The sequence below is a fragment of the Prionailurus viverrinus genome, chromosome A2 (genome assembly GCF_022837055.1).
Source record: "Prionailurus viverrinus isolate Anna chromosome A2, UM_Priviv_1.0, whole genome shotgun sequence".
Taxonomy (NCBI): domain Eukaryota; kingdom Metazoa; phylum Chordata; class Mammalia; order Carnivora; family Felidae; genus Prionailurus; species Prionailurus viverrinus.
This window is the reverse complement of record NC_062562.1, coordinates 108,719,925-108,737,821: the sequence shown is the minus strand read 5'-3', so window position 1 is coordinate 108,737,821 and position 17,897 is coordinate 108,719,925. Positions and strand designations below refer to the sequence as shown.

General features: G+C 34.7%; 1 protein-coding gene across 7 annotated transcripts in view; it reads left to right on the top strand.

Annotated features, from left to right (window-relative positions):
- Positions 1-17,897, top strand: part of AGMO (alkylglycerol monooxygenase) — a 400,045-nt gene that overhangs the window by 191,182 nt on the left and 190,966 nt on the right. For all 7 annotated transcript variants that reach the window (XM_047851087.1, XM_047851089.1, XM_047851083.1 and 4 more), the window contains 3 exons: positions 14,682-14,748; positions 17,609-17,674; positions 17,766-17,845. In XM_047851087.1, the coding sequence (XP_047707043.1) occupies positions 14,682-14,748; positions 17,609-17,674; positions 17,766-17,845 (213 nt within the window). The remainder of the gene's footprint in view (positions 1-14,681; positions 14,749-17,608; positions 17,675-17,765; positions 17,846-17,897) is intronic.

Here is a 17,897-nt window from a genome sequence, read left to right as displayed (position 1 = left end):
GAGACAGAGCATGAACAGGGGAGGGGCAGAGAGACAGGGAGACACAGAATCTGAAACAGGCTCCAGGCTCTGAGCAGTCAGCACATAGCCCGATGCGGGGCCTGAACTCACAGACCGCGAGATCATGACCTGAGCCGAAGTCGGATGCTTAACCGACTGAGCCACCCAGGCGTCCCCCAAGGTGTTTTCAAAGCCACATTAACTTAGTAGGATTTGCTTTCTACATTTTCTCTTACCAGCATGATGCAGCAGTCTAAATCATTGTCAGCAATTTTCTAGCTTTTTACCTTCTGGCTTTTCAGCAAGTTCCTTAGAGCCTCTTCCTATACATGAATATTTGCATGAATATTATAAGAATTAGCAAAGAGTCTTAATTCAAGAGTCAGGAGACTTGTGTGTCAGTATTGTGGCTTCTCCCTCTCTGGGTCCTTTCTTTATTGGAGAGAAACCTTTTGGTTTTCAGTCACTCTTGTGGTCTCAAATTTTGATTTCTGATCCTAGCTGGGTGAGGCTAGTACTTTCTCTTTCAGCATCTCCCATTCCCACCCACTTCTCCTTGCAGTCAGAACATGCCTTAGGGCAGTTATGTATTAGAATCCTACTAAGCCAACTATATTCACTAAGCACAAATGCTGCCATCAGAGATTTGGTTGGTAAGGTATGAGGAAAACAAGTTCTTCTCATTGGCAACACTATACTCATATAACTGTCCCAATCAGACTTTTTTTTTCCTCACACATATATATATGAATGGCACACTTATGAGAATGAGCATCAATAGAAATTAGAATATAAGAGAACTCCAAGAATGCAATGTGAAAAATTAGAAAGCTTAAGAGATATGTAGTGGAATTATGAAGCAACATAACTGAAGAGACAATAGGAATCAGAAGTTTGCAGAAGCCTAGAGATACAGAGAAGAATAGGAAAATGGAACTTTATAGCAGCAAAAAATCGGTAGCAGCATGTAGAGAGAGATTTAGAAGGTCTGACTTCTTTATACAACTAATAGAGTGGTTTATTTATTGTCCTTTTGTATCCCACATTATGATTTTTCATGGAAGTCTAGCAGTATTTATCTGTTCTTCAAAATCTTACGGAGTCTACCCAGAGCCAGTGTTGTGTAAAATGTAGTTTTATTTAAAGTCGGTATATCTATTTTATCCTATCATTTTAGTAAATCACTGAGGAAGAATAAAATGTATACTATTTATAACATGAATTTTAAGTCCTGGTTATAGAGAAACATGCTTAGTTTATCTCAAGTTTCTGTAGCTGTTATTTTGCCTGCTGAGTAGGCAGGAAACGTGTTGGAATTATTTAACTAGACAACAAAGCTTTTTCATTAACAAATTACTATTTATTTTGCATAAAGATGACACTTGGGAAGACATTATTGAATATTTTACACACTATAATTATTAAAACTTAAACGTGAAAATTATAACACAAAGTTATTCATCCTAAGTGCTTTTCTTAAAACATAATAAATGTAGGGGTACCTGGCTGGCTCAGTCCGTAGAACATCAAATTCTTGATCTCAGGTTCGTGAGTTCAAGCCCCATGTTGAGCATAGAGCTTACCTAAAAAAATATAAAAAAAATAAAAGTAAGTATTTGCATAATGTAAACTGTGCTTTCCTTTTGAGGCCTCAGGGGTTAGAGTCCCTTAGTTCAAGTCCTAACTTCATTTATTACTATTACTATGACCTTGGACAGTTTACTTTACCTTCCTGTGCCTCAGTTCCCTCATATGTAAAATAAAGATAACAATGCACAGTATTGTGACTGTTAAAAAAAAAGATAATTCATGTTCTAATAAATCAATTAGATGTTTGTAGTACTATTATCGTTGTTATCTTTTGTGCATTCTAGGTATGCACATTCTAGGTATGTCACTCACTAATCATTCCTAGCCATCATCATGATTATTCACGCACATTTTATAACATAATTTTGATGCATCCCATATTTTGGTTAGTATGAATTATTAATATAAACTAATGCAGTTGGATTTTAGATTTAAGTAAATAATGCCAAAATATTAGTGTAGAAAAATATGTATCTTTATGAGTTTGAGTTTCTGATGATGAAATGTATTATTCAGGTTTTTTGTTATCTTCTGGTTTTTTTCTAATTCAGAAACTAATCAATGTGCAAAATCACGAAATTAGCCAAATTTAATGTATCTTTTTAAATATTTCAATTATTATATCCCACAGACATTCATTGAGTACCATTTGTATTCCTCATCTTCCATGTAATAACAAGGACAAAAAAGAATTAAAGACTGGGACAATGAGATACAATATTCTGGATGAAGGAAAAGTAGCTTTAAAAATATTTTTTAAATGAATGAATTTTAGAAGAATAAACAGGTATAGTCATCCCAAGCCAAGAATTCTCAGTTACTGATATTTGTCATTGGTTTGATGTGTCCCAAGGAAAAACTTGATGAGATAAAATTTTGGTTTGACTTTTTTATTTATTTCATTTGGTATATCATATGCTTATCCAGCACTCACTTTTTCAAAAAGTATTTCAAGCATTTTAACAAATATTATTTCATTAAATGTTTATAACAAGTCTATGGAATAAGTAATACTATTTCCTCAAACTAAGCATGCTAAGTAACTTGTCCTGAGTCACAGGATTAGTAAGTGTCAAAGCTGGGCTTTGTACCAAGTAGTCAGGCTCCAGATTCCTTGTTCTCATCTATTTCTGATCTTAACGTCATAATATAATAGCCACCATGTATTAAACATCCAATATAGGCCACGCAAAAAGTTTCATTTAATTTTCATAAAATAGTTTGAATCACTAAAGGTCAATTCAATTTTTATAGCTTGTAAAGAATGAATATAAGTTCAAATAAATTCAGTTAATGGGGCTTTATATTAAGGGGACATGTGGAAGTACATGCAGCAGGAAACTATCCCAAATTTAATGGACAATTTTAGAAAACTGAAATTTTTATACTTGCCAACTTTGTGAGCAAACATTATCCTTTTAAAAGCTAAGAATATTGGTATTCTACAGTTTATATAAGGCAACACAGCTGGCTTCAGAGCTTACTTATGTTTTGGCCATTACTTCCTCCTCAAATGATATATTTATTTGCTTCTTTGTCAGTGTACCATGATGGATGGCAACAGGTTTTACAAATAATTCTTATGGCACAGTGAAATAAGATGAAGTTGTTAGTTAGTCAAGACAGAACTCAGTTGTAATCTTTCCTGGACCAAATTAATCTATCCTCAGAGGCTAGTACTACTGAAAATCCTTTGGTGATGTTCAGTTGCTTGATGAGCCAAGTCTAAATTGCTTTCATTTTATGTTTCTCATGCACTGCCTTCCAAATAGATTTCCTGGTGTACATCCCATTACTTTCCATTCTGTGCAATTCATTCAAACTAGACTATTTTCCATTTTCTAAATGAATCTGATATATTACCATTGCTGTTTATCTCCTTTCATATTTTCTAGATGTTGCTATTCTATACGTTCTTTAAGGCCCAAATCAAATTCCTTCTTCATAAACTGTCCCCTTTTTTAAGATCAAGCACCTATGTGGCTCAGACCATGTGTCAGTCACTATGCTAAGTATTTCATAAGATTTAATCATCATGTAATTCTACTGTCCCCATTCAAAGAGAGGGAATTGAAGTTTTAGATGTTAAATAACTTGCCTAGTGTTGTAGCTAGTTAGTAGTAGATATGTGATTCAAAGCCTGGTAAACAATTTTCTCCCTTCCTCCTCTGAAATCTGGTATCACTGATTTTACATTTCTTAGAGATGACCCAGATTACCTGAAACAATCCTAATATGTGATCCTTTTTCTGGTACAGTTGTTAATAGCTCTTTCTTTTACTCTCTTAAAATATGTATTATACACTTGTTTTCCTCCTAAGCAGCTCTTTGGTGTCTCTTAACCTTTCCATTCTGTTATCTCACATTAGCTTAGGTCCCTCCCATCAATTACATAGATGGTTATGATAGACTTTTATGGTGATGATTTTATTTTATTTTATTTTATTTTATTTTATTTTATTTTTTTAATGTTTATTTATTTTTGAGACAGAGAGAGACAGAGCATGAACAGGGGAGGGGCAGAGAGAGAGGGAGACACAGAATCGGAAACAGGCTCCAGGCTCTGGGCCATCAGCCCAGAGCCCGATGCGGGGCTCGAACTCACGGACCATGAGATCGTGACCTGAGCTGAAGTCGGACGCTTAACTGACTGAGCCACCCAGGCGCCCCGATGATTTTAGAACCCTATTAACAAATGAATTGATATTATTAACTAGATATTTTGCAATATATACGGTATTGGAGAAGAGAGGAGAAAAAAGTACTCATAGTAAAGATCAGAGAGGACTGATTTTGTTCCTTCACATTCATGTGTTGTAACTTTAATCCCCAATGTAATGATATTTGGATAGGGGGCTTTTAGGAGGTAATCAATCAGGTCATGAGAATGGAATCCTCATGATGAGATTAGTACCCTTGTAAGAAGAGACATGAGAGAGAGGATACAGTAAAAAGATACAGTAAAAAGATGAGAGAGAGGATACAGTAAAAAAGATAGCTCTTACCAAACACTGATCTTCTGGCACCTTGATCTTGGACTTCCTAACCTTCATCACTGTGAGAAGTAAATGTTTGTTTTTGAAGCCACCCAGTCTATTGTATTTAGTTATAGTATCCTGAACTAAGACAGGATGTACTAATTTAAAAAAATAATAATAATCCTGAAGGGACAAGAAGAGCTTATTCTTAGAAGGAAAGTATGCACATGAAAACAGGGCAAATGAACTTAAGACAGATACTTATAGCTTCTATCTACTGACTGAAAATCCATTCTACCTTTAACTTTAAAAGATTAATACTTGCAAATATTTTTTAACAGACCAAAATGGATGAAGGGTAATAATTAGGAAATCTGTCATATGAGATTGTAAACTCTGCAGTGCAGATTTATAAGTTTTATTGATGGAAGTATCTAGTACTTAGATAATTCCAGGTACATGGTCAGTAACATTTTTTTTTAACATAATGTTACTACTACTGATAATAATGTGGTTCTTTTTCCCTGAGGATCCAAACTGGTAAATATAAAATTGTGTTACACTAGAGTGAAGTTTCATATGGTTATGCTTATGAGTGTTTCCAATTTCCCCTCTGTCAATTTAATTGGTCTTGTTAAAAAAAGAAAGTCACTTGCAATCCACCTCTTTTTGAAGGAACACTTTCAGTAGCTAGTTGCATTTATTTTTTTCCAAGGAAAAGTCAAATGTGTTATTTAACATGTAAGCTGAGATGAATTCAAATAAAATGCTGACTTGTCTAGCTCCTGTCCTCTTGTCTGAGGAATAATACAATCATAAATGACAAGAATCAGCCTTCAAGATAATTTATTATAAATGCAATCCTTTAAAACTGCTGTTTATTGTATAAACATAGCCTACTCTCATTCTTCTTAACACTAAGCTTTTAACTCTTTAACCCTATGGTATAGATTCATCAGAAATTTACTCCCTATGAAGCTTTTTGTGATCCCAACAGTCCTGATTCCTCCAGATTGTTTTATTTCGAAACTATAAATATTGTTTTTTCACTCCTTAGTGTGGAAATTCAGCTACCTCCATATTACATGCTTACTGAAGTAGAAAGCTGCCTAATCAGATAGGAAAACATTTGGCTGTGAATAAATCAGCATTTGTCAAGGATTTCAAAGTGTGAAACTAGGCAGACAAGCACACATCCTAAGAGCTCTGCTTTCTCTTGCTTCCCTGTAGAGAAATCAGAGGTTAATATGGCCGCCACCACCATCTGTCTAAATACTTGAGTGTGTTGTCTTGAATTAACATAGCAGAACTAGTGGGGGAGGTAATTAAGATTTTATTTTTACATTTCATCACCAGATGCTCTACAATATAAATTTATCCATAAATGTTCAGATTGATTAAGTTTTTAACAAGGAGAATAATGAGTGTTTAAAAATCAACTAAGAGCAAAAAGTAAAATTATTTTGACATGGTAACTTGTAGTTCATGTAGTTCATGGATTTTATTCTTTCCTAAAACTTTCAGTGAGGAATTATTATAAAATTTCCTGATAGCAAAAATCATATTCCTATATATATTCAAACACTAAAATGACATTGTTACTCATTGTACCTTTAAGTTAAAAAATAGTTAAATTACTGGCACTCAGTTGTAATTTCCATTCTTCTACCCTATGATCTCTCAAAGGATCTTAACACAAAACTTTGCATAAAATAAGTACTGAATAAATACCTATTAAATAAATTGTACCTCACATAGGTTATTTTGATTTTTGTATAGTCAATTGAAGAAGCTTATGAACAAGTGAAAACTCTCTACAGCATTTTCCAGAAGCAAACAATCAATGGGATTTTTGGCAACGCTTCACAGTAGGAACTATATAAAAGCATATGTTTTTACTAAAGGTAATTTTTAGCTTCCAACCTAGAAAAGAACTCAATTTGCTTCTTATTAGGTAATCTTGTGCCCATTATAAATTCAAATTGATTAGAAGTTCAAATATTTTTACTGTGCAATGGTAATTGGGAAGGAAAAAAATGAATGATTTTTCTCATCCTTCTCAAAATTATACAGAATTTTTGAAAAAGAAAACTTTCTATAAAACCTTTTCCTCCCTGGGCGCCTGGGTGGCTTAGTCGGTTAACCGTCCGACTTTGGCTCAGTTCATGATCTCACAGTTCTTGAGTTTGAGCCCCACATAGTGCTCTGTGCTGACAGCTCAGAGCCTGGAGCCTGCTTTGGATTCTCTCTCTCTCTCTCTCTCTCTCTCTCTCTCTCTCTCTCTCTCTCTGCTGTCTCCCCACTCCTACTCTGTCTCTCTCTCAAAAATAAATAAACATTAAAAAAAAATTTAAAGGAAAAAAAAACAAAACCTTTTCTTCTTAAATAGTTCTACCTTTCCATTGAAGAGTCCCCTGGACTATAAATAAGCTTCCTGGAGGAAGTGCCTGTGCATCAGTTCATTTATTTTTACTTCTAAAACCTAGAAGGTCCATAGAAATTCAATAAATCTTTGCAGAATGAATGGACTGGCTGACAAGGTTGTACTTGGTTGGCTTATTATGTGACTATCTTGTAATAAGAAACTTTGAAAAAGGTTTATACATACAGATTTTAATAATCTGAAACATTATTTCTAATGCTAATAGAAAATCTTTATTGGTAATTTGGTACTTAAGATATATATATATAGGGATATATATATATAGGGATATATATATATATATATAGGATATATATATATAGGGATATATATATAAGAATATATATAGGAATGATAAACATTTAATAAAGATAAATTTATGTGTATGCATTAATATATTTGTCCTTCAGGTTTTCTTTCTATAAATGGGGCTATAGTACTAGAGTATATAATTGAAAGGTCATAGAAACATTTATAACCACTTACTTTTCACAAAGATATGCAAGAGCCTATAGTTATTGTGAAGATCTTTCCAAATAAAAGATTTTTCAAATTTTTTATTCCTAAATGTACATGCAGACATGCTTAGTTGATACATAGATAAAAGAAGGAAGAAAAAAATAAAGGAAGGAAGGAGGGATAGAGGGAGGAAGAGAGGGAGCAAGGAAGGAAAATTGCAATGAAATAAACAACTAATCATGGTATAATTATTAGTCTATTTAATTTTAGTGTGTGTTTGCATTGAACATTGTGACTAATTTACCTGAAATTTTGCCATTTTCAGATTGCATGTCAAGTATATCATTCTTAGTTAAATATAATATGACAATGATTTGTACATCAGATAATAAATGTATTTGGAACTGGCTTAGTATTTCCCTTAAATACTGACTTCAGTGAAATACAGAGGCCACAGTGGAATAGGTCTATGAAGCATTAGTCATGTATGATGGTCTAAAGAAGACTAGTTAGAGTCAATGGTGTCACTCTAACCTCTGCTCATCTGAATACAGGCATTTTCCTGCTATGGATATTTCATTTCACTTCACCCACAACCCAGTCGCTCCTCAGCATCTATCATATTGTTAGCACATTCACTGTTAATGAGGATTCTGTAAAACATATGCTTCCTAGGACATATTTTCCCTATTATGGTTTTTCCCTCTCAGACAGGAAGCCTGAATATTTGTAAGCATGTCTTATTTGGAAATAAATTTATAATTAACTATAGGCTCATGGTTTCTTTCTGAAAAGTAAGTGGTTATAAATATTCCATTAGCCTTTCAATAATATATTCCAGTATTTTTAGTATCCATTAGCATATAGAAAAACTGTAAGTTGGAAATATAATGTGACATTTCCAGTAGTATGCTAAAATTTGACAAAAGAATAGAATTGAGAGGTTTCTTTTTAAAATGGATTTAGAAAGTCTCTTCTCCAACATTAATAGAGTGAGGTGAGAAGAGGCAATTTTCCACACAATACATAAAGTGAAAATTATTTTGTTTTGAATTAACTGAATTTTTGTTTAAAGCAAGTCTTGCCCTCCAACTTGTGCAATAGTTAATCATTTCTGCACTCTTAATTGAACTACAAAAACCTAACCAGTCAATGTTCCCCTATCAGAACAATCAGTGAAAACAACTAAGAAATGTATAGAATAGAATACGTTAATTTTATAAGAAATAATTTCAGACAGGACATTAATTTAGAACATTTACTTTGATGCTTTACAGAGTTCAACTCTAAGTGATTTATCAATTTCATTTGGAAAGACCTACAGATGTATGTTTTTCAGGGGATGTAAGGTAATCAAAAAGCTCCTGAGAGCTCTAATGTGGAAGGAATTAATTGCAACCAGTTCATAGCAGGCATTTAATTATTTGATTTACCACATGTAGTCACTTTATCAATTTCTAAAGCAATATTATTCCCACTGGTAACTTAGATACAATGGAAGTTTCATTAACCTTTAGGCCTCTGAGTTATTCAACTCACTCAAAATGTGACTGCAGGGCAAGTGGGGAGGAAGGTCGTAAGAACTCTAAAAAGACATTTCAGAATCATTTGGTGATATGGGAATTAAATTTTCTATCTCTGGGTCCTTTCAACTGAAACTGAAGCCCTCACAAACCTGTACTGAGAGAACATAAAAATAATTCAAGAAATTCACCTGCCAATGATCACCAGAATTCAACTCTCCCATTATCCGTTCTCTGATTGTATATGTTTTTGGTTTTTGTTTGTTTGTTGTTGTTACTAGTTTTTGTCACTTTCATTTTAGCTATTTATCTTAATTTTCCAATTCACTAGATCAAAGATCTGTTTGGACTCGCTCTCCGGGCTTTAATCGCCAAGGGCACTCCAGACTCATGTTTGGTCTCTAGAGATTGGGAATTCGCTAATGCACCCTTCCCTCCAGTTTCCAAACTGGAAGACAGAAATTATACAATGCTTCCCTCATGAATAACAAAAAGACTGAGGTGCAGCAAGACATGTATACCTATGAAGCAGAAGGGATTATCAACCTTTGGGGCAGATCATTCCTATTTTGGAGTACTGTCCTGTGCATTGTAGGATGTTTAGCAGCACCAAAATCCACTAATCACTAAATTACAGTAGCACTTCCTCCATTTGTGACAGCCCAAATTATCTCCAAACATTGCCAAATGTTCCCTGGAAGCACAATCATCCCCATTTGAGAACCACAGATATAAAGGTGAAAGGGCATGGGGGGCAGTGAGGGGGATTTATCATTATAATCTTGTTTGGCAGTCACTATATGCAAGGCAGTGTTGCATGTGCTGTGAGAAACAAAGAGGCTTGAGTTAGAGTTTCTGTCCTCAATGAACTGTCAATATTGTATAAGAAGTGAACATGAATAACTAGATATCAGAACAGCAAGACATAAAAATTAGTGATGCCTCAATATGTATTCAGAGAAAGGCAAAGAAAATTCTCATTGGAAAAATCAAGAAGAATATTTCAAAATCTAGGTGTGTCTTAAAGGAAGAGCAGGATTCCAGCAGGTTGAGATAGGAGGTTAAGGTCTTTTAAGCAGAAGAAAGAGAACATTGGAAATGGGTCTTGATGAAGAGTTTGAACAGCTTTGAATTTCACATCTTTTGGGCTTCATTTGGTTCATTGTAAGAGGCCTTTCATTTGAATTCATTTTATTTTTGATGAGGGGAAGTGACTTAATGAAAAGATGACGGTGTCTTATGGCCCCTATTCTCCTGATTTTATATTTAACTCTGTTTCCCCACCCCTGCCATAAACTGTGGGGAGAAAAATGAATATGTGACCAGTCTAGCAAATGATCTAGAGCGCTTCTGCTGGATAAAATTTCACTGATAGAATTGAAGTAGCTCATTATTATAAAATTGTTTTATTTATTATTGGTTCATTTATAATAACTTATTATTTTACAAGTAAAAACAGCCCAAGAAATGAGTTTTTTGGGAAATAATTATTTCAAGAAATAGGCAGAAAAAATGTTTAAGTCACTGTTTCTGAAGTTTGGATGAGAAATTAGTATCCAAGTTTTATTAATATGGAAACTAAAAACAATATAAATAAGGGTGAAGGAAATAATCTAAAGACCTTGTTGGGAACATGGGCTCATAACCTCCTAGGAATCATCTATCCCTCTGGGTATATGATGAAAATAGCAATTTCCTCCCAGAAAAAAATACCCACTGGCACATATTCATAAAATTTGGTATAATACTTAGGGTGTTCCTGACCTTCTGAAGCCCATCGATGGCCTTTCTAGGTATCCATGCTTCTAAGGTTATAAAATTCTGAAAGAAAATGACAAGGATACAAGACTTAGATCATTGTTTTGGAAATCTAATAAACACCAGAAATGCCTAAAATCCCATGAGAGGGCAGTTTAGAATCTGAAGTGTCTAGGTTCTTTATAAATACCTGGATTTCTTTTGGCTGAAATGAGGAAAAAAAGCATTTAGTTATTTTCCATGAAACTTCTAAAAGTTTAAATTGCTTTTATTTGATGGAACTATTTCTGTATCTCTTAAAAGCAATGTGATAGGAAAACAGAAAATCCCTGAGTTGAAATGAAGAAGACTTTAGCTCTTCTTCCAAGCTGTTTGACTTGGACTGATAATTAAAGTTTTCCGAATGTCAGTTTTTTTTTTTAAATAACAGAGTATTGGACTATATTGTTTTTAAGTCTTCTATATGTTAGAAAATTCAATCATTTAAATGAACTCATCTAAATCTTAAAAAGCAAGACAAAAAATAACAACCTAAAAATGAGAATAGTTGCAATTATTTCCACAGTAACATATTTTCAGGAAGTGGTTCAAAGCTAGATGTCGTTGAATTGCTAAATGACTGAATTTGCAAAAGTGGGCGATAATTAAGTCGTTATGCTCAAACCTTATTAATTATTGATGACTTCTCCATGACTGAGTCAGAAGCGTTTTCTACAAGAGAGGTTCTGACTGGGCTGTCTGAATGATGAATCATCTCCCACCCGAGGTGGTCTTCCTCAGCTCCAAGGTACTCATAGGCACTACCAGGAAATTTGACTGTGGTTGCCTGTGTTGTACTTGGCTTTTAACTTAAAAAAAAAAAGTGGGCGGGGGGGACTTTCAATATTGATATCACCATGCTTTAGCCTGCAGGAGAAAAGATTTTCTTTGAGGAAAAGTGCTTGACATTAAAAAAATAATGCACTCAGCCAAGGCTCCAGCCATCTGAATGCACTCACCATTTGTGTGGCTTTAAATCTGGCTGCACACACGCCAAGACCAAGGATCAGAAATGCATCTGGGTAGCAGAGGCTGGTCACCATAGTCTCCTCCACCCCCTTTTGTTGTCTCTTTTTGTAACATATGTTAGGCACCAAAGAGACAAACAAGGATAAAATGGTTTTCTCCTTTCCCATCTGGTATTCTGCCAGAGATACAAAGCTTGAACTGAGCATCAGATTTCAATGTTCTGACTGCTGAGAAACCCCACTTTCTTGTTCTCTATCCATCACCATCCTTCTTCTTAACAAATATTTTTCCACCAAGTACAAAGCAATGGAGTCCAATAAAATACAGGGTTATTTCTACTTACTCCCTTCCCAATCCCTGGCTGTTAGTACTGTATTTGTGGAATGATATTTTTTGTGACTGATTTGATAGGAATGTAGTCTGATATCCTTATACATATTATACATATTCACAGTATTTTGAACTCCTGGAATTAAAAAAAAATATGGATAGTTCTTTGTGTATAAATGAATTCTGTTCTGAGTTATCCAAAAATTCTGTTGTTTTGGGTTCATAATATATTTTTCAGGGAAATAACTTTAAAAATGGTGATAAAACACCATGCTAGAAGAGAAAGAAAGAAAGAAAGAAGAGAAAGAAAAGGAAAGGAGAAGGAAAAGGAAAAGAGAAAGAAAAGAAAGAAAGAGGGAGGGTGGTTAAATCAATATAGGACATGAAATATTACACATCCTTTGAATGTAAACATTTCTGTCTGTTGCATAATGAAAACTGACAATCCCTTAGAAGCCTGGCAGCAGGATGGAAACCAAGGGCTGCTGCTTTCAGATGTGTATACAATGAGTTTAGTAAGGAGATGATGGTGGCACCTGCCCTATGGAGACATGCAGCACTGTCATGTGGCAACATTGCTGCAGCTTTTATCTCAAGAGTATAGGACCCCACAAGCTGCTCATAGTGTGGGTACTGCAGCTGTTCACATTTGCACAGCAACTTTAAACTGGGTGTTTTAGTGTCAGATATTGCCCAAAAGTCATTAAACCCTGCTATATAAAGAGTTGCAATCTAGAAATCTGTTTGGAACTTTAGAGATCTATTAATACTTCCAACTGGGTAACTGAACATTACTTTGTATTACTAGAGTATTATTTCTTTTATTTAGAATTTTATGTTAATTTTTTCAAACATTTAGATGAGTGGAATAATAGAGTGCATTATGTATATCCATCACTTCAATCAAAAAATCGTTATGATTTTGATTCATTTTCATTAGTTATCCTTCTTTTTATTTTTTCATTGCCAAATATATTTCAGCAAGACATAGATCTCATGTCATGTATACTTCAGTTATACAACTGTAAAAAAACAGTTACTTCCCCCTACACAAAACTCCATTATAATTTTCAGTAAAAGCAGTATTATTTACTATGTAATACCCTCTATATAATCATTTTCTTATCCCGCATTGCCTATAAAATGTCTTTTATGTTTGGTTTGTTCAAACTGGTATTCTCACAAGACCATCATACTACATCTAGTTGTTACGTATCTTAAATATCTTTTTATCTTAAGCAGTCGCATCTCTATTTTTTCCTTGTACCACTGACTCGTTGCCAATTCAAGTATCATCGTTGTCAGTGAATGTTTTTCCCCTAAGCATCATCTAACTTACCTCTTTTTCCTCATATATCCTATAAATGGAAAGTAACTCTAGTGGTGAGTAATTTCTTAAAATATAACAATGTATTGATTTTTTCATTAGTAGGCTCTAAACAAATTGACCTAGGTCATAATTCAAGTAAACATTCTAGTATCTGCCATAATTGATGGAAGAATAATGTAATCAAAATTAAAAGAGTTCCGAATATTGCTTCCAGTTAATGTAGCATATCAAATGTCTTATATGACCTGCTCTTTTTTATGACACCTACTTCATTCCTACACTCCTTGGAATCTGCAGACCCTGGAATGGGGATTCTCACTGGGAAATTTTGAGAGATAACATTAAAGAGTTATAGACCACATTCTGAAGGGTCCTTAATTGAAAAAAAAAAATACCCCTTTATATATTTGACTTAAAATGTTTTTTAATCTTTATCTATTTTTGAGAGAGAGACAGAGAGACAGAATGTGAGCAGAGAGGGACAGAGGGAGAGGGAGACACAGAATCTGAAGCAGGCTCCAGGCTCTGAGCTGTTAGCACAGAGCTCTACACAGGGCTTCAACTCACAAACTGTAAGATCACGACCCAGGCTGAAGTCAGACACTTAACTGACTGAAAAGCTCCCCTACATTTGATTTTTAATTGTGCCTGTAAATTGGACTTAAAGATTGTACATCTACAGGTAAAAGGCCATTAAGGATTCTATTTGAATAAGCAGAATCGCCCTAATGCAGTAGGTAACATGGCTGATTATTGGGTGAACCAACTCTCAACTAACCACAAAGCAAATGTAATATGATGTCTTCCCTTCTTTAGTGATGCGCTGTTACCATTAATCAACAAAGACATAGTTGAAGGGTGAAGAGCGTGAAATGACAGGAGATGTGAGAGAAGTGTGCCTTGACACGGTATATAAATACCGTACTATTTGTAACCCTCAGAATGTTATTATGTGGATAGGTTTAATATTTCCATTTGAAAAATGAGGAAACTGAATATAAAAAGCTTAAGTTTTTTCCCCAAGATCACACAGCAATAAATGGAGGCTCCTGGAGCTGAATTTAGGCAGCATCACTCTTAACCTTTTACTGTACTGCCTCCCAGAATAGAGTTAGGAGATTATTGTTATTTTCATAGGAACCCCAGGAATCAGAGAAACTTCTTCTGACTCTGAAGTCAACCTTGAAACTTGAAATGTCTCTTGACCCACAAGGAAAGTTAATGTGAGTATACGTACACATTTATCGGTAACTGTGTATAAATATTGCTTTTGTTTTAAACAGATCATTAATAACCTTGGTCCTTTGGAACTGATTCTTAATACTCCTAGCCATCATCGGGTTCATCATGGTAAGGAAATTTGACCTTTTTTATCCTTATTCATTTCTTTAAAAATACTATTATTTTGTACCTTTTCATCACAATTATTCAACATAGTCACCATTCAGTGTATGAATAGGTATCATGTCTTCCATTGTACCTGGACAAGCCTCTTTTCCAAAGCAATGATTGGAGGGGAAAAAAAATCTTGTTTGGATTTTCCTTTTTGTCTAGATCTCCTTAGTTGTAGTGGAAAACAACTTAACCAGCTGAGGGGATACACACTTTCCATGTTGAAGGTACCACCTGACCCAGTGTTGAGGGTCATTCCTATATACAACCAGAAAGTCTCTGGTCTTGAAAATTGTTGCGATTTCAGGAAAGCCTAATAGGCAGAAATTCACTTTTTGCCTAAATTCTGTGAACTGCATTAGCATGACAGAGAAAAAAATCCCATGTGACTAGTACTTAAGATTTAAAGATACCAGCATAAGACATAACAGAATTGTTTACATGTGTGCACCAAAAGACATGTATAAGAATGTGCATAGCAGCATTTTATGTAATGGAAAAAATAGAGATAAAATTCAACTGCTTATTGCAGGAGAACAGATAAATTTGTAGACTTTTCATATAATGGGGAATTACATACCAAAAAAAACATGTCCAAACTGTTGCAACTTGTGATGGCCTGAATACATCTTACATACATAGTGCTGAGAAAAGGAAGACAGTAATAAAATAATAAATACTATTGTTCTGTTTTCATAAGTTTGCAGGCATCGCAGGCAGCGCTGGAACACTGCAGGCCTGCCTTCCCAAGGGGTGGGTTCCTTTCTGGCTGGCAGGGAGAAGAGCAGAAACACAAGTCCCATCATCTCCCTTCAAAAGGAAAAGAAGTGGGTGGGGTCAGGCTGCACATGCTCAGTTTCCTCTTCCAAACTTCACATACATTCCTGGTCCCAAGGAGAATTGTTAGTGAGAAGCTGGAGAGACTAAGGGTGTAATACTCTTGGGGCTCCCTTCACAGTAAAGGAAACATAAGGAGTGGAGAAGAATAAATCCATACTGAAGAAGAAATAGTTACTAGTGTTCTCTGTTTAGCTTCAGAGCACATTCCCACTCCTGTTGTTTTATGTTCGCATCTCTTACCCTCAGTGTTATTATTATTTTTTTAACATTTCTTTATTTTTGAGAAAGCTTGAGTAGGGGAGGAGGAGAGAGAGGGGGAGACACAGAATCCAAACCAGGCTTCAGGCTTTGTCAGCAAGAGCCCTATGTGGGGCTCCAACCCAGGAACTGCAAGATCATGACCTGAGCCAAAGTTGGTCACTTAACCAGCTGAGCCACCGAGGCACCTCTTACCCTCAGCATTATTAATGTTTTGGGCCAGATAGTTCTTCACTTGGAGGTGGGAGGTTAGGAATGGGGCTACCCTTTGTATTGTAGGATTTTGGTTTCTGAATACTAAGTGCAGATAATATCCCCTCCCAGTTGTGACTCTCAACAAATTCTCCAGACATTTCCACATGTCCCCTGAGAAGCAAGATGTTCTCTCCTCCAACTAAGAACCACTGTTTAGCCCATATATAGCAATGGGTTGTGCATTTGTGTAGCCAGACCCACACTACTTTTGGACTGGAGAGGTTGTCCTGTGTGTCTTCACTTTCAAACATATGTTAACATGTATAGAAGGCATGCAAAGAAATGACACATGAAGACAGTTGAATTTGTTGGAGCAGTGGCTTGATAGGTTAATATTTTTCCTTTGATTTATACTTATGTGAATACGGGGGTACATATTTAAGCATTTTTTATTATTAAAGAAACAATGCCCAACTATTTCATTTTAAATTATAATTTGAATACTTTGGAAGAAAAACATATATGTTTTGAGTAATAGTTAATAAAAATAATTAAGGGTAATTTAATTTTCACTTATGTCTTTCATGATTAAAATAAATAGTAAAGTGTCAGTCTAAGTAGAAATTTTTTTTTTCCTGGAAAAGATTCAGAGAGAAGAGCTAGAGATAGCAACTCATTTCAAAATTTAAAAAATCAACCAAATGCGAATACACATATATTAGTTATCTTATTCCCTATTGCCTTTTTCTGGGCCATTTAATTTTTAATTATTACTCTTTGATAGTCTTTTTTAAAAAAATTTTAATGATTATTTTTAAGAGAGAGAGAGACTATGCATGCGGGAGTGGGGAGGGGGCAGAGAGAGAGGGAGACACAGAATCTGAAGCAGGTTCCAGGCTCTGAGCTGTCAGCACAGAGCCTGATGCAGGGCTTGAACTCATGAACAGTTTAATGATGACCTTAGCTGAAGTTGGGAGCTTAACTGACTGAGCCACCAGACACACTACTCTTTGATAGTAAAAAGTAAAATTTTAAAAAGTAAAATTACTCAAAATTATGCCAGATTTCTAAACAACTGGAAAATTAAGAACAAAAACATTTTTTAAAAAATTATGGGATCGAGGACCACATCCTACTTGGCACTGGGTATGGAGCCTGCTCGAGATTTTCTCTCTCCCTCTCCCCTGCCCCTCCCCTGTATGCACACACACATTGTTTCTCTCTCTCTTTTTCTCTCTCTCTCTCACTCTCTGAAAAAGAAATCTGGGGAAATTCCAAATATATATGTAGTTTTAAGGAATTCTCTGGTCATTTTGGTAAAATTAACTCAATAGAAAAAAATAAAATAAAAGCAATTTACTTAGCAAATAATCTAATGTTGTCAGTGAAAAGAGATTCTTAGGAAAATCATTTTGTTGCATAAGTCTTAATTTTGTGAATGGGTTCTAAAATACAATAAGATGTTTCAAAAGTATAACTTCATTTTTCAAAACCTTTTTTTTTCTTTTAATATTGTGTGTCATAGGCAGAAACCGTTATTGCATTGACAAAAATTATGCTGGCGTTCTTATTATATGGGATAGAATTTTTGGTAAGTAAAATATATGTGAACATAAAAATATTAACTTACCTCCTAAGCTCATAGAAAGTCAAAGATCATATCCTTAATGTTTATCTTCCAGGGACATTCGAGGCAGAAAATGAAAAAGTTGTATATGGTCTAACGCATCCCATTAATACATTTGAACCATTCATGGTGCAGGTAATGTAATTGATTTTATTATTTCTGAATTGGTTATATCCTTTCACAAATT